The 24,506-nt window shown below is 37.3% G+C and overlaps 1 protein-coding gene across 1 annotated transcript; it reads left to right on the top strand.

Moving 5' to 3' along the window:
- Positions 1–20,957: 20,957 nt before the first annotated feature.
- Positions 20,958–22,739, top strand: LOC103547672 (eukaryotic translation initiation factor 2 subunit 3, Y-linked-like). Its single transcript, XM_070615838.1, is given in 2 exon segments — positions 20,958–21,820; positions 21,823–22,739. Coding segments are annotated over 2 exon segments (1,416 nt in total). The 5' UTR covers positions 20,958–20,964; the 3' UTR covers positions 22,383–22,739.
- Positions 22,740–24,506: the final 1,767 nt, after the last annotated feature.

The following is a 24,506-nucleotide window of genomic DNA, read 5'->3' as shown; positions in this document are numbered from 1 at the left end:
TGTTTCAAACTCCAAACAACGCTGTTCCAAATGAACTTTTGAATGCAACCTGTTTTAAATTAGGGGGTTGCATATTTATTTATAATTAAAATACACACGGGTGAAACTGAGTTATCAGCTGCAAAAATCACATTTAGACTTCTAGCTTTAAACTGATCAATGCCCCTTTGCCATTCTGGATAAAATAGCTCTGAATAAAAAGAGGTTGTGACATCTTGCAGTACCAGATAACAATGCAAAATCAGAACTAAGATAATCTACTGGCTTCCATTTTAAAGTAATTTTCTGTTGGAGGAGGATGTTACCTTACAAATTAAATAGCGCCTGTGGTGCCAAAATCTGTCATTGTAACCAATGTGTCTTTAGGGCCACCGGGAAATATTTCAAGCAGTAATTTTACTGAGTGTATGAAAACCTTGCCCCAAAATAAAGAAAAAAAACCCAAATAGCAGAAATATTTGTATTTAGGGATAAATCCAAATCCTCAGAGTTTTGTGTTCAAGTCAACCAACAACTGTAACTTGGACCCCTCTAAAAATCTCCATATCTTCATCCAGATACTAGAGATAGGTCAGGGTATAGTAGAAAAATTACTTCCTAGGTATTGTAGCGTTTTTACCTCTATTTACTCAACTGTAAAATGAAAATAACACCATCTAGGTCCCAGCGCTGTTGTGACATTTATATGATATAGTATCCCCCAGTGCTGTGCCTGAAACCCAGTAAGCACTCAGTAAGTGTCAGGTCCATTACTTTCTATCCTCTTCTCTCCCTATAAGAACACTGCCCTCATATAACATATCCAAATTCTCACCAACCTACACATATAACTACCAGAGTTTATTCTACTGGTAAATATGCATATGGTCTCTAAAGAAAATCAAGTCTAGCATAATCTTTCAATTGTATGTGAAAATAAAGTAACATTTCTCTCTGCCTTCTATAAAATATTATGATTGAATGCTACGGGGTCTTTTCAATACTGTAATTCCCGTAACATATTTAAATTCTGCTGAAACCATGGATCTTGATGTTGGCTTTTGGGGAACTGGCATGTTGAAGGGGTAGCTTTGTTTCATAAAAGACTGAAAAAGAAGCAAATTAACAACTGTAAATCAAATCAAGGTTTGATATGATATAGAGAATCTCATCTTTTCCTCAAGATCTCCTCATCTTTTCCTTGTGAACCATTGTGTTTCAGAGTGTCCAAAACTATTCCCAATAATACTGTAACTTTTTTTTTACTTAAAAATAATAGCAATGACTAGTGAAGGCCTATGAAAATAATGATGTTTACAGTTAATATAAGGTAATAAGATTAGACCTCAGTGTTCTTAATGCTTTGAAATTAACATCGAAAAGCTGGAATTCATTCTTTCAGTTAACTTGACTGCCACACTGAGCATATCTCTGTGTATTGCTCCCTTAAAATGTTCAATTTTTGGATGCTGATTAGAAGCTGTCTGTTTCAGCTCTTCTACAAATAATTCTGAAGCGTTATTTTCAAATTGTTATGGTGCTCACCTTACCTTACTGCATGTCCTGTCCCTTCTCTGTTTATTAAATCTACCAGTTGACAGAATAAACACCAGGTCAATCAAAGAAGTGCCTTTGTTCTATGCGATTATTGTGCAAAGCAACTGAAGCTGCTGCTCTAAGTCTCCAGAATAAACCCTACTCTCTGTGCAAGTGTAAAACTCTAGGGGCAGGTATCACCCTACCTAGGGCAGCTGTCTGTATTTATCAATGTACAAGTCCCAAAATACACTATTCAAAAAGCGATTCAGGGGCTGGTCCAGCGGCATAGTGGTTAAGTTCACACACTCCACTTCAGCAGCCCGGGGTTTGCAGGTTCGGATCCTAGCACCTCTTATCAAGCCATGCTGTGCAGGCATCCCACATATAAAATAGAGGAAAGATGGGCACAGATGTTGGCTCACGGCCAATCTTCCTCAACAAAAAGAGGAAGCTTGGTGGCAGATGTCAGGTCAGGGCTAATCTTCCTCACCAAAAGAAAAAAGAATTTTTTTAAAGGCAATTTAATATTCTGGCAAAAATATATTATCATAGAGGGATGAGTCTTGTTAATTTTCCTAAGCCACACTTCCAACTCATAAAATGTAAGTTTTCAAATAAAATAACTTAAATTAACTTTTCCCCACCTCTTACACTCCAGTAACCTTATTTATCTGTCAGGCTTTATCCAAAAATTGAGATTTATCAGTGACCAAAGAAGTAAATAAAACAGCTTCCTCATAGGGCTCTCCACACTTCTCTCCTCACAGTGAACTCGGCCTTTCCCATGTCTCTGTATCTTGTTATGCTTTAAGTCCAAAACACCCAAAATCTACCTTACTGCCGGCATGGAAGTAAACTCTCATCCTTAAGATCTACAAAGAGTCTTCAATTCCTCACCAAGCAGCAAGCTTTACAAATCACCATCACGCCCAAGAGAAGAACAAATCAAATTGCTTTTGAAAGATACAAAGAGAAGCAAAAACCAAAAGCTCTCATTCTTAATCTAAAAACAATGCATATGTATGAGCAACACTAAACTCTAAATATACATTTTGTATTTCACCCACACTGCTTATGACTACAGATTTTTGCCAAAAATATTACATTTAAGTATAATACCTCAACTTTTTGAAAATCTCCAAACCCCCTGTCTTTCTTTCCCACTGCCTACCCCCAGCCCAAATATATTACTATAAACTTCTCCCTAAAAGACACAAAATCTTCTTATATTAAAGATGAAGAAACTGAGGTGAAGGACACTTCTCAACATAGAAAAACACCCAAAAGGTCTATATTTTGGGATCATTTCTTAGTTTAAGAGGAGCAGGCTTTAGAGACTAAGTTGGAATGCTCGCTCTGTCCCCAAGGAACTGTTTAACACTGAGAAATTGACTTAACCTTTTTGAACCTCAGCTGTAAGGTGGGCTTAACATCTTCTATGATCACCATGTATATAAATTACATACGGGACTGGATATAAAGCAGAGTTTCTCAGCCTTGGCACTACTGGCATTTGGGGCCAGATAATTCTGTTGTGGAGGCTGTCCTGTACACTGTAGGATGTTTAGTAGCATCCCTGAGCTCTATCCAAGAGATGCCAGTAGCACTCCTCCCTTCTGTTGTGATAACCCATAATGTCTCCAAACATTGCCATATGTCCCAAAGAGCAAAGCCTTCCCCTATAGAGTATTGGTGGGTTACCTGGCCCATAACAAATGCTTTCTTACATAATGGTAGTAGTCACCATTACTGTTACCTGTTAGATATTGTTTTCCGGATAAAAATTGTGGTACCATTTGCATTTCAAACTTCCTATATATTACCCATGAAAATGTTGTTTGATGGCAAATACAGCAAGCACAGCAAGGTCATGGCAAACATCCAGAGGGTTGATCAACACTTCAAATGCATTCTCAATATGACACCTATGGTCTTTTGTAGGAAGAAAGGGAATTCGTGGGAAGTTAAAGGGAATGTAAAAACCCACACTTACTGCCACATGAAGAAAGTTATTGCCACAAAGCTCCACTTTCTAGTCCTAACGTTAATTTGTAGCAGACCTGTGACCAAAAATACTGACACACTTACTCCCAGTCCAACAAATATTTCACTTCACCGTGACAGGTATTTAGGGAAAATCCAAATTAGACAGTCAGACTTTCCAGTGTCTATTCACTGTTGAAGTGCGTTTTCCCAGTAAATCCTTCTGGTAAACTGGCTAAGCTCTTCAAACTCTCTTCCTGTTTCCTTCACCATACTGCCCAGTTCTTCAGGAGACTGACAGTTCTCTAGGGTCTAGAAGACAGAAGACAAATTTAACCAAGTTTGGGTAGCAAGAAACCAGTAGCTTCCGTCTCTCTACTGTGCCACAACAAACATTTTTTATGGCAAACATTCTCAGCTGAGATGGAACAGACAGTCTTTCATATTTTACTTAACCGACATACATCACTTGGTCAGATCAGTTTTGCCTGCAAGACCTACTCAAACATTACTGCTTGCTGTATTTTCTAAGAATTTTTAGTACTAGAGGTATCTGACACAGTGTCTATGCCTTCCAAGGAAACAGCATGGAATGGACTTATTAAGCACTCTGATTTCATAAATAACATCTTTTCTACTGTAAGGTTGTAACCTACCATTTACTGAAAGGTCCATGTTAGGGGTAGATTGTCAAGTTTGTTACCAGCTTCTTGAACGGGAGAATATACAGCAACCAAAACGTTAAGCAGGAAGCATTCAAGTTTTGCTTGGCCCTAATTATGATAACTAAGCATAAGTTAGCCTAATTCTAGAATAGTTTTAGATTAAATATTCTGAAAGAAGCCAAGTTCATCTTTGATATCCCCATGCTGATGCACCTGGGGTCCTCATGGTGTGCTCTATCCCTAAGCCTAACCTATTCAATTCAGGATACCATTTTTCAGATGTTTCTGGATTTCCCATACTCACCTATCTTGGCCAGTATCCTCTCACCGCCCAGGTGCTCAGCTTCCAAAGTTGATCATTAATCTGATAAATTAGTCCATGTCACTGTGTTAATGGTCTTCTCTAACAAGAATGAAAAATCAACTCTGGAGGCAAAATAGACAAGGATTTGAAGACTAGTAATCTTGACCAAGTTACTTTTCTAAGCCTCAGTCTGTCAGCTGTGGAATAACAGTATCCCCTACCTCACAGGTTGCTACACATAATGCAATGCCTAGCACATGGTGAACATCAATAGTGGAAATTATATCATTAAATTCCCCTATCATATCTTAACTTGAAGTAGCTCCAACAATGAAATTTTCAAGCAAGCTAGAAAATAAGGAAACTATGTTAATTTTAACAATAAAAAAGGGATAAAGTATAACAAAGAAAAAGAATTTAAAAAAAGAAAACATGGACCCTCTATTCTGCACATGAAGAAACTGTGACATGGCCAAAGTGAGAATACCACGTTGATGTAACATCCCTTTCCAAGGCTTTCACCCCTTCTTTCTCAGATTAAATTAAGTTAGGTATCTGTTGTTACCTTTCCCATCAAGGAACCATGAATACTAACACTATTTCAGTTCTGACTCCCATCTTCAAGTCTCTGAAGGGACAAGAAAAAGTGAGAAGTCACAGAGAAATATTATTGGCTCATTTGTAAAGTAGAGCTATAATAATAATAATACATTCCTCAAAGGATTCTTATGAAAAATAAATGAAATAATACATGTTAAGCACTGAACCCTGGGCCTGGATGGGGAAAAGTCCCATTAATGTCAGCTTTTGTTATTACTCAGATGTGTGCAAGATCCTCACTTCACCAAAGAAGCAAATGAGAGCCAGAGAGATTAAGTAATGTCACAAAAGTATGTGATGGAGGGGGAAATAGAACTCAGTTTTCTGATGTTTATGACAATAACATAGAGACAAGAAGGAAGATGTGAACTACAGGAGAAAGAGCAAATCCGCAGAGCACTCCCACTGACTCTTCCCATCATTGCTCCATTTTTACCTCTTGTATTAGTTTCCTAGGGCTGCCACAACTACTACAGATTAAGTGGCTTAAAACAACAGATATTTCTTCTCTCACAGTTCTAGAGGCTAGAAGTCTGAAATCAAGGTGTCAGCAAGGCCATGCTCCCTCTGAGACTCTGGGTAGAATTCTTTCTTGCCTCCTCCTAGCTTCTGGTGGTTGTTGGCAATCCTTAGCCTTCCTTGGCTTGCTGCGGCATCACTTCATCTCTACCTCTATTGTCATAAGCATTCTCCCTGTGTGTCTCTGTTTCTCTCTCCTCCTCGTCTTATAAGGACACCAGTCATATTGGATTAATGGCCCATCCTCCCCAAGGATGACCTCATCTTAACTTGATTATATCTACCAAGACCTTTTTTCCAAATAAGGTCACTTTCTAAGGTACGAGGAATTAGAACTTGAACATCTCTTTTAGGGCAACACAATTCAACCCACAACAGCTCTCTCATCTGGAGACATTTTATTTTGTTTTGGTTTGGGGTTTTTTTTGGTCAGTCCCAAAGCTACAAATGTGAAGTTCACTGAAATAATATTCATGCTAATGGACCAATTCAGAATTATTGTAACAAAAAGGCAACTATGTCTACTTAACCATGTTTACTTCCCAAGCTCATTAGTGGTTCCATGTGGTGAGAAAAATTTCCCACTCACTGTATCAAATTTAGCACATTTATTTAGTCTGAGTCAATGCCTGAAATATCCTTTCATACATTTAAGCCAATTTTCCCCAAGGTCATGCAGCAAGATAGAAGTCACAGATCTTTCTCCTGTGAGTCAATCACTATAAAACAGCATTGAATCTGGGTGAAAAGGAACTAGGTGATAAAATGTGCCTGGAATAATACAGACTTGATTTTTTTCCATGTAACAAATTTGTATTACATTTTGTTTTATACACATTTGAACTAAAATGAAAACACCACTGGTCTAGACTGAACTATAATTTCATATGAATGTTTCTGTAATGAAGTAGATTATTTTTTGAGACTGAATAGCAATCTCATTTTGTTTCCAATCACAATTCACAGCATAAGGGAGAACGTATTACTTTCTGTTAACATCCTTTAAGCAAAATAGTTTTTGAAGAATAAAAATGATCACTTTTCCCTCATCACAAAATGTCAGCAAGTAACATAAAACAAAACTTTTCTAATCAGGCATAATCTTACATCGTTGCTGAATTTTTGCGTCAGATTTTCTCAGCCTGGAATTTTTTGAATATATATTTGATTAATTTTGACAGAAAAATTCACTCAATCACCTAAAAAATGAACTAATCTAAGTCCTGGTCATATGTGCAAGATGCAAATCAATTTCTATCAAATTTTCATCAACTTACACCAGAAAAATAGCTACCAAATTCGATCTAAAAGAGGAAAGTTGTCTCTCAGCATGATACCATTAAGAAATGTAAGGAGGGTTTTCTGGAATTTTACAATGTAGATGAAATTTTCTCTTTAGAAATAAATATTACATTTCATAGAAAACTATAGCAATACAAGTCAAACATGTGACTAACTACATACAAGCAGAGTAGTGAAGTGGTTATGGTCCACATGCAGTCAGCTCAGATTGCCTGGGTTGGCAGCCATGCCTTGGAAGCTGTGAGAAACTGAGACAGCTACTGAATCTCTCTAATACTCAGTCAATCTCTAATTCTCGGCTGTAAAACAGGGATGATGAAAACAGCACCAACATCTAGGATTTTAATGAATAATAGATGAAATGACTATAAAATCTTTGGCATAGTGCCTAATTGTTATTATTATTAAGAGCACAGGTCCACACCTGGCAGATGTGGCAAACTGCCTGGTTTCAAATCACAGCTGCTATGAATTACTGATATTGAAACCTTGGGCAAGTAACTTAACCTCTATGAGTATTAGATTCCTCAAAAGGGGAAAATAATAGTAACTACTTCAAGGATATCAACCAACATACATGAATCACTTAGCCAATACTGGAATACAATAAGATCTCAGAAAATATATATATCTCATATATCTTTATGGTAGAATTTAATTCTGCAAATAATTTAATAATTGGCTTTTCATTTACGTGCACTGCAAATTTTTTCGTCGTTTAAAAACTATTCTCATAAGTCCAAACAAAGAATTATTCTATGCCTAGAGGGTCAAAAATATTTCATTTTTGCAGGTGTAAATAGTGCGAGATTGATCTAGACATGGATTTTAGAAATATAGACACTGCAGATTCATTCTCAGTGCTCCCAAGTAGTCCACAAACAGACAGTTTCTTAAATTTCGATCTTTTCTAATATTTTTTAGCCACAAAAAAAGAAACATATTTCAAACAAGAAGTCTTGATGTACGGTCCCACACCAACCAGAAAACAACCCAATAATGTACACAGCTATACTTGTTTAAATCATTCAGATACAAAAAGTATTATCAGGCTGATCTCAGATTACTTTCTTCCTTGCTGAGCTTTCTGACAGGAGCCTTCCCAGCAGCCATATTCGGTACTAAGATGCTGTTAACATTGGTTCCCTTTCAATTTCAGGGTCTGTCTTATTTCCTGGCCTGCTCTATCTAGATTGATATTGAAAAATGGATCCTTTTCTCCAGAAGTAGTCTAGATGGGGGCCAAGAAACTTTCTTCTAGGCTAGCAGGTAAGGAAACCAAAAAGGCTGCTTCCCAGGTAAGACAGCCTTATATTGATAAGTAACAGAAATGCAAATGTTGGATCTATACAGGACTTGAGATTCTAACCAAAGCCATTCTCTACCAACTCCCTCTATAGGTGCTGGGAAGCTAAATATTCACTTTCCAAACTCTCCTATACCTAGGGGTGGCCAATGAGATCTAAGCAGAACTCAGCCTAGGAAATGTCTCTAAAGCTTTTTCTTACATGATTAAACAGGACACACGTTCCTAACACTGTCTCGTCCCTGCCTCCTTCACCCTTTTTCTATCTTGAACATAAACATGATCTTTAGACCAGCAGTAGCATCTTGCAACCATGAATCAATCAACAAACACAAGGTCCAGCTGCCTGAGCAGGGCCACAACAGTGTTCTAACTCTAACAACACTAATACAGAGTGAAGAATTATTCTTCCAAAAGTCAAGGCTAAGCCTTCCACATCCTCAGCCAGATGAATGAGGTGCTATTAGACTGCAAAGGAAGTAACCACAGTGTTAGGCTCAAAAATGAGAGCTATAATAGTAATTGAGGGCCAGTTGCACGTAATATTCAATAGCAATACCCATATTTAGCATAACCAGTGCCAGCACCTCCGAATATTTAGGATAATTAATATATTTTGAGACAATAGACCTGAAAATACTTTAACAAAAGTCCTATGAAAATATAGCATAGTTCTTTACTATATTTCAATTGAGAGAAAAATAAAGACTGAATTTTAATAGTGGAAAACCAATAGAACTGAGACAGTGAGAGCAAAATGTTATGCATTTCTTTGATTGAAGCATACATATAAATATGAGTGTGTTAAAAGCAAGAATCCAAGCGAAAAAGTCATAAATTATAATGCTGAAGAAAGTCATGTTCCAAAATAAGACTTGTTTTCTTCAGCAGTCTGGATAACATTTTACCTTGTGTTCAAACTATCCATGCGTGCAATGAATGGAGTTTAGTCAACCTCAAATTATACCCCATTTTTGATCATCCTGTGGAAATTCAACCCGTGTCCATGGAAATGCAGCAGTACATTGCAGAGCTAAGTAAAAGAAACAATAGTTGGCATTTAAATGCATAAGGTGCCTTTAAATTGTCTTTCATTTTATTGAAAAGTCTCCACCTAGAAAAACAGACTAAAAATACAACACAATATTTCAGAGGTTAAATCATCATGAAAACTTGCCCTGGTCAATCATAGTATTCACTTCTTATTCAATCATTTATTCATAAATTAACTGAGACTTCTCTGGGTTTCTTCTCTTGAGCTCATCCTGCCCTCTTCTTAAATTACAGTTCACTGATGTAAATGATTTCAACGTACATGTACTTAAATTTATCATGCTATGTTACCATTCCTCATCCCTACAGGATAGGGGTGCTCCCTGTGTTCAAGGTTAAGTTTCTCATGATGGCCTGTATTCTTATTTCCTCCCACTTCCTTGTCATCTACTTCCAACATTTATTTCTACCTTTTTCTGCACCATCAATTTCTCCCTCTCTATGGGCTTCTCTCTTTAGGGCTATAAATCCCTTGGAGCAACAATACAAACAAAAAAAAGTCCCCAAACCTGCAAATGTCTTCTGGCTACCCATATACCTAGTACCAGGGTAACAACCCTTGTGTACCATGCTTTTCCAAAGAGTAAATCTCACTTGCTTCCTCACATCCCATACATATAGCCATTGTGTGCTGGTAAATGTTTAGCAATTGGCTCGCATAAAAATAAATATGCATATGCATGTATATATGTATGTATACATAAATATTTATTATAAATTTTACTGATATAGATATAACACACAATTTACACATAATAATAAAATATACAATAATCTTTACTGTAAATTCCATATAGCCAACTGTTTCTTACAAAATGCTTTCACTGATATTTACCAATTCTGGTATGTACTGACATTAATGTTGGTTGATATTTTCTTTTGCATTAATAAATGAAATTAATGTGAAACAATGAATATGTATGTCAGAACATCTCTTGTTAACCAATAATGGCAGCCACTTCTTTGTTGAATAGGATAATAGTTTACATATTTGGAGAATATTTGGAAGAATATTTCCTCAATTTTTTGTGCTATTCACAATGTATTTGCTACATATCCAACATACTTTTGAGTTTAGTCTGCATTATTATCAAACTCTCTCTCTTTCTTAAGTCTAGACAATCAACAAAATAAAATCTCTGATTTGTAGTATTTGCCAATTTCCCTGGTGTAAATACTCTCACTAAGGCTAATTTCAAGATATCAAAGTGAAGTCAACACACACAGACTTCAAAAGGGTTGCACAGGGGGCTGGCAGGGTGGTACAGTGGTTAAGTCCATACGTTCCGCTTCTCGGTGGCCTGGGGTTCGCCAGTTCAGATCCCAGGTGCAGACATGGCACAGCTTGGCAAAAGCCATGCTATGGTAGGCGTCCCACGTATAAAGAGTAGAGGAAGATGGGCATGGATGTTAGCTCAGGGCCAGTCTTCCTCAGCAGAAAGAGGAGGATTGGCAGTAGTTAGCTCAGGACTAATCTTCCTCAAAAGAAAAAAAAGAAGAGATGCGCAGTAGCACACCATTATATAGTACATCCATCATTTAGATAAAATAGACATAAATAACCTTACGAGCATAGATAACAGGAAAACATAGTAAAATAATTAAGGAGGAGGAGTTTGAATATTTATTACATTTACTTTTAATATAATTTATTTAATTGTAAGCATACATAATTTAATTTTCAATAATGGCTATATTTAACAACCAGCTTGCACAATTCCTGAAAATCTAACAATCTGGCTCTCACAAGTTACTGCAAGCCAACTCTAGCACACCACCGCATGGAAATATGGCTTGCACATCTACCACACTACTGTATCTGCTCTTGCTAGAGCCAGCATGGACTTGCAGTTCTAAAGCCATGGAACTTTCCTATACCTATCTCATTTGACCTCTCTGCCACACATTCCCAACCCTTTCCACATGACTTTCAACTACTCTGGCATTCTTTTCCAGATTCATCTGAGGGACTTTATTCATCCAACATTCTCCTTAAATGTTCACGTTATTCTAACCTCAGCCCTCTTTCCTGCTCATTTTGCAAACCCAGTCTAGACAATCTCACTAATGGCTTCACTAAAGCAACTTATTTACCAACGATCTCCAAATCTCTCCCACTTAGCAGACCAGGCTGTTCTGCTCATCTCCAGAACGGATTACACATTGCCTTATGAGTTAGGTCCCCTTCTTATTTACTTACTAATTAAGTAATTAGTTGGGTAATTATTTGCTTATGTCTCTCCTACTAGGCTGAAGCTGCACAGACACATGGAACATCGTGACTCTTTTCTTGCCATATCCTCAGAGTCTAGCACATTACCTAGCACAGAGCAGTTCCTCTAGGAATCAATGAAGGTATACAAACGAATAACGAATAAGCATTTCAAATTCAACAAGTACTAAACAGAATTCACTTGAAATGTGTTTCTCTCCTGAATCCCAATCACTCCGAATGGCACCAATATCCACCCTACCCCATCTAAGAGAATCCCAGACTTCCCCTTCTCCTTATTCTTCTTATCCAGTCATTCATGACAATCTACCTCCCAATCTCCTGAATATTTTCCAAAGTTGTTCTGTCTTCCCCATCATCACTCCTACTACTTTAGTTTAGATTCACTCTTGCCTGGACCACTGCAACAGCCTCCTGAGCTACTGGCCTTTCTCTCCCTACTCCACCACAATGGCATAGGGCTACCGAAAACTTTTTTTTTAAATATGACTATGGCCACCTCTATTTAATAATCTATCAGTGGTGCTCTACAAACTAGAGGAAAAACTCCAACCTCTATACCCCAGCACTTCTAAAGCCCTTTATGGTCAGGACTCCATCTGGCTTCCCAGCCTCATCAACTTCTACTTTCCCATGAGGAGCCTATACTCCACTCATACTCACATGGCTGCAGTTCCCCACCTTTTTCACATCTCTGAGTTTCTGTATATTTACTTCTCTCAGCCTGGAATATCCTCTCTCTATTGTTCACGTGGTATTCAAGGTTCATGGTAAGTATCCTTGCTTTTGTGAAGCTTTTTTTGACCCTCAAGGCAGACCCCTCATCCAGACTTTTATAACTCTCTGATCTTTCTATGACTGTATTTCCCCGTTCTATAAGGATTACTTTTGAACATTTATTTCCCCCTGACGAGACTATGAATGTCTGCCCAAAGTCAACTGTATCTGTCACAGAGACAAGCACATACTAGGAATTCAATGCTCCTTCTATAACTATAAAGTGACAAACCATTTATTCTGCAGAGAAAATACACATCCAAGTAGCTGCTGTCCCTTTTAAAACCATTCACCTTGAAAGTTATCTGCTTAGTTTAATGACAGTGGCATTACTCCAAGTATTTTTGGAAGTTGACTTTCAGAATTGTCTGGGGAATGTTCTTTAAATTATCTTAAGTGAGGCCAAAAAAACATCATTCTGAACATATCTGAGGCCTAGGAAGAACCATAAAGCAAGTAATATAATTCTGTGTAGAAAATGAGGAATAAAATATGTAAAAGATCATGTAACAATTGATGTCAGGGCACTAACTAGCAAAGTGGATCAGAGGCATACCTAAAGAGAGAATTTTGAAAAATATTTTGAACAAAGTCCACGTTATTTAAAAATATTTAAAAGTCCATAAGATGGTTACTTTGATAGACAATATTAATATGGGTATATAAGTATTGGTAATTTGCTTGATCCAACTCATGAATCTCTTCAAATTAGCATTTCCCAAAGAGTATACAATGTGAATAGGTATTACACTGCAGAGCGGACAGGAGGCAGAAACCAGTGATGAAAGAAATTTAAAATGCAGTATTAAACAAAGTCAAAAAGGTTATTTACTCCCAGACATCTCAGAGATTTTAATATCTTAATGTAACTCTCCATGAAGTCCATCTATGGTACACAGGGTTTCTCAAATTCTTTTAACTTCATAATCCTTTTTTCTTACAGATGTTGTGGGATTAATGTTCCATATACTTTGGGAAACCTTGTGTTGTGTAGGGCTGGACACTTCAGGCAACAGTACTTGATCTGAAACTACATTGATATCAAAAGCTATGGTTGAAGCTACTGAGAACTTAGTAAGTTCTATTCTAACTGCCCTACATAATATATAGCATGTATCCTTACAATGTATCCTTCAAAAAATCTTATAGTATAGTTTGCACCAGTATCCCCAATTTATAGTTAAGGAAAGAAAGGCCAGGAAAATTTAAGTAGCCAGTTAGATGCTACAAAGCTGGTTAGCAGACAAATAAAGCAATAAAGACAGAATGTCACCCTGTCCTGGCCAACCGATGGGCCCAAAAGCTTAACCTGGGTACACGGTGGGTTCTCACCTGCACTGCCCCCTGGACTCAACTCAGGCTCTCCTGGAATGCACGGTTCCTTCATAAATTCCCTGTTTCCACATGGCTAATTCCTACCTATTACTTTAAGGTTCATTTTATCCACTTTCCCTGGGATGCTTTCACTGCCAACAGGCTAAAAATAACCATCCCCATGGTACCTTATTCCTTTCATGGAACTTATAAATTTACTACCTTATACAAACCGCACAGAGAGGCCAGACTCACACAGCCTAAGAAAAAAAAAGCTTTTGACTGGTTAACATATCCCTGATAAGAGACAAGTTTATAGCCTATCCACATTTCTACTGCTTTCTCAGGGTACATTTAGGTACATATCATAATAATAAATTTGAAATACTGCTTGAAACATTTCAAAGTTTTTTTGGGAATATCATCTCTTTTCTGTCTCAATTGTGAAAGGAGGAAAATAAATTATCTTTATAAATGAAGAATCTGAGCTTTAAAAAGCTAAGTGCCTCAACAAGAAAATCAATACATCCCAACACTAGCACAGTACTAGCACACAGTAGGTACTTATCTGATGGTTGAGTGAGGCTAACTTAAATTCTGATATTTTTCACACTTTAGCACTCCTCCCACTCTGGGGCACCATCTTCACGCACAGCAGACACTGTTGAGGCCCACCCACATCCCCTGGCCACTACTATTCAAAGGTAAGCCCACAGACTTCCAACTGCCAGCACTTCTACTTCGTTGCCTGAGGGTTTTCTCTGGACTGGCACAGCAGGCTGGAAGCAGCCCTCCACAAAAAGCAATGGTTCTATGGTATAATATCCCAGCTCCCTTGCTTCTCTGGTAGACAGTTCTAAGGGGAACCTTCTACCTTTTCCTCAGAAGAATTAAGCTTGTTGCCCAAAATGGTAGCTGGCTTAATTCACACCCTGTACTGACTGCCTTCCTTATTCCTACTCGTGTGTTCTCTGCCTCCTAAATAAATTACCTCTCAAAACTTTGTCTCAGGGTCTGATTCTGGGAACCCAAACAAGACCCTATAGGATAGGAAAGAATTTCTAATTTTAAAAACCAAAGGTAAAAAAGGGAGGGATTGCTTATAAATAATTAAGTATAATCACATTTTTCAAAGACAAAATATTAACTAGCCACTATTTGCCACTGCATAGTGAAAAATTTCAAACTGGGAGTTAATGTTAGTACATGAATTTTAATTTATGAATTTTCTGACATAAAAAGAAAAGACTGTTTTGAAAAGTACAGAAAACACTTTAAAAATCTGTTAGGGAAAGTGCCATTTTAATACCTACTTTAGGCCTTAAATCTAACACCTTCCTCAGGTGCATAGGTTGAGGAAAGTGAAAATTCTCACTTTTTTTTATTCTATTCTTTTTGAAACAGCTTTTTAGAGGGTCTGTGTGTGTGTGTGTGTGTGTGTGTGTTGAGAGAGATGGGGGCAGGTTGTATTTTAATGAAGGCATCTAATTACACAGCATTTCATTTCTTAAACGGTCCTCAGACCTCTGATCTTTAGTAAACCAAATGCAAGCTCTCTCTCCCAGATGCTTACATTTGATGTCACTGAGGATGCCCATTCATTTATTCAAAATGTGCCAAACACTTTCTATGGAGAATTACTAGGATTTAGTTGTATACATAGAGAAATGAAAGACACAAGAGGTATTCCCAAGGAGTCCTCAATCTAGATGAGGAGACAGAAAAATAAACAGATAGTTACTTTTCAGGGTGACAAGGGGGGCCAAGGGTGTTTGGGGGTCACAAAGGAGATGTTCCTACCCTGCACAGGATGAGGGGAGGGAGGCGGAAGCAGCAAAGCTGGATTAAGACTCTTGACACAGTGTGCGCTTTAGAACACGGTTCCCCACACCTAGCCCACCATATTTTATTTAAAGTTAAAATAAAAAACTATAAAACATGAACACTTTCGTGTACACTAAAACAAAAAGAGCTTCTTTTTAGACTTTCTGATTGCAAAATTTGGATAAGCTCATCAAAGTAAGTCCCTTGTCATGTTGTAGGGTGCTCTTGCTTGGCTCTGGAGAATCTATCTAATCCCACTCTTAAATAACACAACACTGGTATAGGGAAGGAAGTCCGGAGGAGGTGAGATCTGAACTAAAACATGAAGGAAAATCAGGAATTCTTTCCATGGGCATAGGCAGTGGAGAGTCGGTAGGACTCATCTGGCAGAAATGTGTAAATGGACAACACTGAGCAATCGCATGGAACTCTTAGTGCACTTAGGAGGTTAGCACACCAGCACAAGAAAGAGGGGAAGGTAAGCGATGTGTAAAGCCTGAAATACCAGGAACTGAGACCGGAGAAAAGTCAGATCTGTCTTGTTCTCTGATTTTTTTTTTTTTTTTTTTGAGATATAGTTCACATACCATAAATTCACTCTTTAAAACGGTACAATTCAGGGGGCCGGCCCATGGCTGAAGGGTTGAGATGGTGCGCTCTGCTTCGGTGGCCCAGGGTTTCCCCGGTGTGGATCCTGGGTGCAGACATGGCACCGCTTATCAGGCCACACTGAAGCAGCGTCTCACATGCCACACTAGAAGGACCCATAACTAAAAAGAACATGCAACTATGTACTGGGGGTATTTGGGGAGAAAACGTAGGAAAAAAAATGAAGATTGGCAACAGCTGTTAGCTCAGGTGCCAATCTTAAAAAAAAAACACCTGTAGAATTCAGTGACTTTTCAGTAAATTCACAGAGTGTGCAAGCATCAGCCCTATCTAGTTCCAGAACATTTTCATCACCTGAAAAAAGAAACCCATATCCATTAGCATTCACATCCCATTTCTCCTCCCCTCAACTGCTGGTAACCACCACTTATTTCTGTCTCTGGATATTTCATATAAATGGAATTACACAATTTGTGACCTTACAAAAGGCCTTACCAGTTTGCCTTTTTTCACTTATCATAAAGTTTTCAAGGTTCATCCATGTCGTAGGACGAATCAGTACTGCGTTCTTTTCTTAGGGCCCAGTAATATTCCATTTTGTGGATATACCACATTTTGTTTATTCATCAGTTGGTAGATATTTGGTTTGTTTCCACTTTTTGGCTATTATAAATAGCTATGAACATTCATGTACACATTTTTATCTAGAAACATGTTTTCAATCCCCTTGGCATATACTTAGGAGTGGAAGTGCTGTGTAATATGGTAACTCTATGTTTAACTTTTTAAGGAACTGCCAAACTGTTTTCCAATGTGCCTGTACCATTTTATATCCACACCAATGCTAACGGAGTCTGAAGTCATCTAGAAGGCAGGTAAGCCATTCAAAGTCTTCAGGCTAGATAGAGTCACATTAAAATTTTAATTTTACAAAGGTTACTCTAAAAGTAGTGTAGAGGCTGATTAAGGATTTCATAAGAAAAGAGGCCCAGAAGTCTGTCAGGATTCTACCACAAGTAAGCGAGGTGAGACGACAAAATAGTCTAATTAGGATAGTAGTAGTAAGGATGGAGAGGGGGAATTGGGATTGAAAGGGAAAGGGAAGGGGAAGGAAGTGAAAGCACTTTTAGAACAGATTAATTTAAAACTTAAATTACCCAGGAAGATGAGTATCAGAAATTTAAATGCCTAAAAGATCAAGTAAGTAATTAAAATAACTAAAACACACACAAGATGTAAGCAATACAGAGTGGTGGGGACTATAACAAACAAGAAAGAACATGTCTAATCTAAAAGAAGCAGCTATAAATCAACTCCAACTACCTAATGTTATGGAGAATTAGGTGCAGTGTTGTCAGATCTTCTCTTTGGTCAAGAAAAGCCAAGATCTGGATTTCAAGTTAAATATCCTGATTTTTAAATATTGCCAATTAATACAATATTTCTTCAAATTCTGTGCAATATCAACAAAACTGCCCAGGAGCTGCCAGTTTGTGATCTCCCTAACACAAAGTAAAAGGAACAGTGAGCCAAGTCAGCATAAGGATTATGTGCCTCAAATCTTTTCAGTTTCTCAGAGAAGGGCCAGATGGGATTAATTGTATTGTTCTCTTCAGCTGATAGATAATGGACTAGTTCAAATTTTTTTTTAATGAAGTCCTTTGAAGAAGTTTAGATCTCTATGATATATGATCACTTGGTCCTTTTAAGCTTACAATTATAAAATATAACTACTAACATATCTTACGAACAAAAAAATTATAGGAACGGTGTATATGGTTTTGCCTGTGTGTAACAGACCCAAAATGACAGTGGCTTTGACAACATAGAAGTTTCTTCCTTGCTCTCATAAAACTGCAAGCCATTATGGTAACACTGCTTCAAGAAGTCATCATCATTGTCCCAGGCCTTTTTAAAAAATCTTGTTGCTTTGCTGTTCTTAGAGTGCTGGCCTCTTAGAGAACACCACCCACATTCCAGCAAGCAAGAAGGGAAAGGAGAGAGTACACCCCTGTCCTTTACTGGCCTATCTGGAAGTTGCACGAATCACTTCTGCTTAGAACCTACGGCCAGAACTTTACCACAAGGCACAATTCCTAGCTGCAAGGGAAGCTGATAAATGTCATCTTTATTCTGTAGGGGTCTGTCCCCAGCAAAAATTCAGGGTCTAAATGTCTGAGGATGATGGAGAAAAGGGATATTGGGAGACAGCCAGCAATCTCCACCACAGAGTGGTATTCAATTTTTTAAGATTCTGTTCTTAAAATTCTATAAATAATTTATATTTTGGTTCAATTTTCCAAGAGAATATAAATCTCATCTAACCTTTATGTTTAAATATTGGAAACATAGCAATGTAACATTGCCACAATTTTGGCTTCATCATGCTGGTATTTATGAAAGTGCTGAAGAAAGTTAATTTTAATTTGTTCTTACAAAATTATTTTCCTAAGAATTCTAAAGCAACTGTAGTCTTCTTGCCATGCTTAACAACTAGCTTTCAAAAGACTACATTAAAAACTCAAATTAAAAAAATTTAAAAATCATTGACATATTCCTATAGCATATGGAACTATACCACCTCAAGGATTCTTTTAAATTAACACAGTCAATTGTGCCCTTAATGCCAGAAAACTCTTGAAGAAACAAGATGTATGCACCATAGCAAGATGTACTCCTGAATTTTGATACTTTATTCTCACATTAGTTCACAGTACTCTATTTTATCATTACAATACTAGAGAACACTAAAAATAAAATAGTTCACCAGCATATAGTTCACTACTGCTTAACATGTGAACATTCTAAAGGTCTACCCATGAACTATAGACTCTCCTAAATAAATATAAAAGGGAACACCATTAAAGGTGATACAATTTAGAAGACAGTACTTCATTAGCTGTTTTATGATCATTCACATATACAAATTCAAGAGTGTATTATTTCAAAGCTACTTGGCTTCAATCCTTCTTAAAAAATGGGAACATGGTACTTACCTATGGTAGCATCTTTTATCCACTTAAAAGTGTGTAAATAATTATGTTCAACAAATTTAACTTCTTAATTTATGACTAGCTTGCCTTGAGAATGGTTTTGAATGGCTAAGGCAATGGGTAAAATCATCAAGTATAATATAGAACATAATTGACTATTAAAACTTAGTTTTTGAAAATGTTTACGGTACAAAGTATCCATTATAGAAAGTTTGGAAACTACTGAAAAGTAGAAAGAATATCACAATAAACTGCATTAAATTGAGTATTAAATGCTTAAAGAGTCTCCAAAATTATCTTGACCAACAAGACTTTACACAGAAGAGAAAATGAATGGGGGACACCCACTTCCAACCAAAACAGAGTAACAGGGACAGGAATGGCCCTCCTGCCTGTAAAAATGAAAGTGCTGTACAAAATACATGAAACAACAGCTGTCAATACACCTGATACCAGGCAATGATCCTTGAGAAACAGGAAGCACATAAGGTGAACCCTAGGAAATAAGAAACTGATGACATGAGCACTATGGCTGTCCAAGCCTTCAGATTATCGACCTGGGAAGAAAAACCAAGGCAGAGCTCAGCACGATCCCTGAATTGAAGATGTGCATCTGGGAAATCACAGAGGGTCAGAGCAGCTATAAATCTCAGGACAGAGTGCCAGAGGGAGGAGAGCTGAACAGAGAGCGATCTACAGAGATCTGTAGAAACCCCTCAGGTATTCAGCAGTGTACTGATCAGCACACTGAGAAAACAACCCACAGCCAGAGAAAGAACCACTTGAAAGGATTAGAAGGAATAGTATGCATCACTCATACAGGGCTAGGAATTGTGCCTGTTCCCAACAGCTAGACTGGAAAACCTTATAATTAAAGGGGTTTGGGGTAGAGTACTCAGAAACTAATCTTAAAAACACAACCTTAAAGAATTAAACTATTTCCAAGTAACTAACTGCATCCCATAAAAAAAATGCTCAAGAAGATTTACAGGGATATAAAAATATCCAACACCCTATAAGATAAAATTCACAATGTCTGGCAGCCATCAAAAATTACCAGGCATGCAAAGAAGTAGGAAAATATAATCCATAACAAGGAGAAAAATCAACCAAACAAAATTGACCAAGATCTAAAAAAGATGTTAGAATTTGCAGACAAAGTTATTAAAACAGTTATTATAAATCTACTCCATATGTTCAAAAAAGTTAAATAGCCACATGGAAGTTTTTTAAACACCCAAATCTAACTTCAAGAAAATTATAATGTATGAGATGAAAAACACACTAAATGTGATCACCAGTAACGAACCTGAAGACATAGCAATAGAAACTATCCAAAATGACAGACACAGAGGGGAAAAAGAAGAATAAAAAAATAAATGGAGCATCAGCGATCCTGATATATATGTAACTGGAGATCCTGAAAGAGAAGAGAGGAGGGAAACCAAAAATATTTAAAGAAATAACGACTAAAATTTTTTCATATTTGATGGACATTATAAACCCACAGGTCCAAGAAGCTCAGTGAACCCAAAGCACAAGACACATGAAGATAGCTATACCAAGACACATCACAATCAAATTGTTCAAAACCAGTGAAAAAGGGAAACTCTTTAAGGACATGTTATATTGAGAGAGGAATAAAAATAAGGATGACAGCAGATTTCTCATAAAAAACAATGCAAGTGAGAAAACGGTGGAGTAACATCTTTAAAGTATTACAAGAAAAAAACTGTCAATCTAGAATTCCATACCCAATAAAAATCTTAAAAAATGAAGGTGAATAATGATGTTCTCAGACATACAAAAGCTGAAAGAATTCATCACCAGCAGACCTGTGCTGCAAGACATGTTAGAGGAGGCCCTTCAGGCAGAAGAAAGAAGATACCAGATGGATGGAAATGGTAGGAAAAGCATGAAAGGAAATGAAAGAATGAAAGGAATGAAGAGCTTTTCTGGGCAAGATGGTGGCAGGCGAAGTTGCAATGGCTGTGGGGCAGCCGCATCTTTCTCGCCAGGGTCTGGCCAACTTGGATGTTACCAAGTTGACTCCTCTCTCTCACAAAGTTATCAGCAGACAAGCCACAATTAACATAGGTACAATTGGTCATGTTGCTCATGGAAAATCTACAGTTGTAAAAGCTATTTCTGGAGTTCACACTGTCAGGTTCAAAAATGAACTGGAAAGAAATACTACAATCAAGCTTGGATATGTGAATGCCAAGATTTATAAACTTAATGATGCAAGTTCTCCTCGGCCAGAATGCTACAGATCCTGTGGAAGCAGTACACCTGATGAATTTCCTTCAGACATTCCAGGGACCAGAGGGAACTTTAGACTTGTCAGACATGTTTCCTTTGTTGACTGTCCTGGCCATGATATTTTGATGGCTATGATGCTGAATGGTGCAACAGTGATGGATGCAGCTCTTTGGTTGATAGCTGGTAATGAATCTTGTCCTCAACCTCAGACTTCTGAACACCTGGCTGCCATAGAAATTATGAAGCTGAAACATATTTTGATTCTACAGAATAAAATTGATTTGGTAAAAGAAAGTCAGGCTAAAGAACAGTATGAACAGATCCTTGCATTTGTACAAGGTACAGTAGAAGAAGCAGCTCCCATTATTCCAATTTCTGTACAGCTGAAATATAATATTGAAGTTGTCTGTGAGTATATTGCAAAGAAAATTCCAGTACCTCTAAGAGACTTTACGTCAGAACCCCAACTTATTGTTATTAGGTACTTTGCTGTCAACAAACCTGGCTGTGAGGTTGATGACCTTAAAGGTGGTAGGGCTGGTGGTAGTATTTTAAAAGGAGTTTAAAGGTGGGCCAGGAGATAGAAGTCAGACCTGATATTGTTTCCAAAGACAGTGAAGGAAAACTCATGTGTAAACCAATCTTTTCCAAAATTGTATCACTTTTTGCAGAACATAATGATCTTCAGTATGCTGCTCCACGGGGTCTTATTGGAGTTGGAACAAAAAGTGACCCCACTTTGTGCCGGGCTGATAGGATGGTGGGGTAGGTACTTGGTGCAGTTGGAGCTTTACCAGAGATCTTCACAGAATTGGAAATTTCCTATTTCCTACTTAGACGGCTCCTTGGTGTACGGACAGAGGAAGACAAAAAAGCAGCAAAGGTGCAAAAGCTGTCTAAGAATGAAGTGCTTATGGTGAACACAGGATCCTTGTCAACAGAAGGAAGAGTGAGTGCAGTTAAGGCTGACTTGGGTAAAACGGTTCTCACTAATCCTGAATGCACGGAAGTAGGAGAAAAAATTGCCCTCAGCCAAAGAGTTGAGAAACACTGGTGTTTAATTGGTTGGGGTCAGATAAGAAGAGGAGTAACCATCAAGGCAACAGTAGCTGATGACTGAAGAATACCAGTTAGTAACACATTTGGATAAAGTCCACATTTCTCTTAATAAAGTGAGGGTGTAATATTTCATAGCTCATTGTCTTAACAGAAACTATAAGGTTATTCTCATTTTTTGGTGACGAAAATTTTACCTCTATTACTAAAATAAATAATGGGGTCTACAATAACTGTCAAAATCAGCATATTGATGGATTTAAACCACATTTTAGCAGAAACTGATCATTGCTAAACAGTGTCAAATTTGTGCATCAGTTCAGGTTTGAAATGAAAGTGCTGTTACAACCACCTTTGCTGTAGTACACCTAGCATTGAACCTGTTTGAAATAAAATTTTTCTTCTTAAAAAAAAAAAGAAAGGAATGAAGAGCACTGAAAATTGCAACTACATGAATAAAACAAAAGATCTGTTTTTATTATGTAAATCTCTTTAAAAGATTATCTTTTGTTTAAGCAAAAATAATAATAATGTAATGTTGGGTTTACAAACTATGTAAGAAAAACAGAATAGGATATGAAATAAATTTTAATGTGTTTTTAATAGTTACTTGAAAATTATAAATTCACACAAGAGTATTTCAGATCTGCTATTCTACAGAAATTAAAACTGTAGCCATTATTCTGAAATGCCACTCCATTTGGCCTACACTTTCTCATTTAGCTTGGGTAGCCTTAGCATTACACTTTTGAAAATATAATTTAAGTTGAATTTGCTACATTCGTTTTCATAGAGAAAAAGTAATACGTAACTCCAAAAGAATGTTCTTGTTAGCAAGCAAGTTAACTCACAAGGTATGGCAGTAGCTTTTGCTGAACTTTATGAATAAAAGCAAACAACTGGTGTTTCACTACAATGCTAAACTCATCAAATATTTATTTTAATGTAGGTAACTTCTAAAAATTGGGTCAAACAGATAAGCAGGAGATTTTAAAATGTATTTATAGCACAGAAGAAAGTTCCCTTCCTCGCTCCCCCAACCTGCCTAAAATGAAAAGAATGCCTAATACATATCATCAGGGATTTTTAGGAGACTGTTTATCAAGAAGGTTTGGGGGAGAAGAGAACAAAGCAGTACTAGCTTCTCACCATTAAGAGGCAGATGAAAGTAATCATGAGACCAAAGACAACTGGTGATTCATGAGTGCAAAATTCTATATATTGCTACTGAGTTTTTCTCCTATTTCATCAAATCTGTTCAAAAGCATATCCACAAGTTCTCTCAATGAGTAGCCCTGTGCTGGAATGAAAGTGGAAATTAATAAATACGGAGGAGTTGCATCTTTTCAGTAGTGAGGGAAAAGTAGATTCCAAGATGAAAATCTAGTATAGACAAAACTGCCTTGGAGAAGGGGTTAACTCAGCCATAAAGTATAGTTTAGAGCCTTTTCTGTGGATAGCCCTGAAGAGAAATTCTGATTCAAACTCAAGTGTGGGAACTACCACACTAGACAAAGAATTAACAAAAGGCAAGTCTCCCTGCCGAAGTCTGTGCGTTCAAATTCTGCCATATAAGACAACCATTAAATCTCCAGCAGGAGAGAATGAGTGGAAAATTCTAAAGTGTTCCTGCTTGTCAGCAGAGTTTATTTCCATTTATTTGAGTATTCAGTCTCTATAACCATCACATATTACTAGATTCAGCATTCTTGAAAGAATTAAAGGAGACAATTATATATAAATATACCCAATACTGAGGCTCAATAAACGCATGATGGATTTTAATCTAAGTCTTGCTCTGAAAGTGCCATAAGTTGCATAAAAGACCATGGCCACTTATAGGAAGCAATTTCTGCCTTTCTAAACGGAAAAATCTTGTTGTATTGATTTCATGCATTTTGACACCAGCTGTGAAACTTGTTCTGGTAGCATTACGTCTCACATAAGAATTGAGTTATATGTTTAAATGCACATTATGCTCCTTCATTCTTCTCCTGTACCAAAAAGGGCAAAAGGACAAGAAAAGCAAAGAAATGAACAGAAGAGAAGGAATATTCAAAGACATTTTTAACAATACAGTAAATTTGAAATCTGTTCAGAATATCAGCGGGGCCGGCCCGGTGACGCAACAGCTAAGTGCGCACGTTCCGCTTCGGTGGCCCAGGGTTCACCGGTTCGGATCCTGGGT

This window comes from Equus przewalskii, chromosome 4 (assembly GCF_037783145.1).
Source record: "Equus przewalskii isolate Varuska chromosome 4, EquPr2, whole genome shotgun sequence".
In the NCBI taxonomy this organism is placed as follows: domain Eukaryota; kingdom Metazoa; phylum Chordata; class Mammalia; order Perissodactyla; family Equidae; genus Equus; species Equus przewalskii.
Note: the sequence above shows the minus strand (reverse complement) of the source record. Positions and strands in the feature narration are given on the sequence as shown.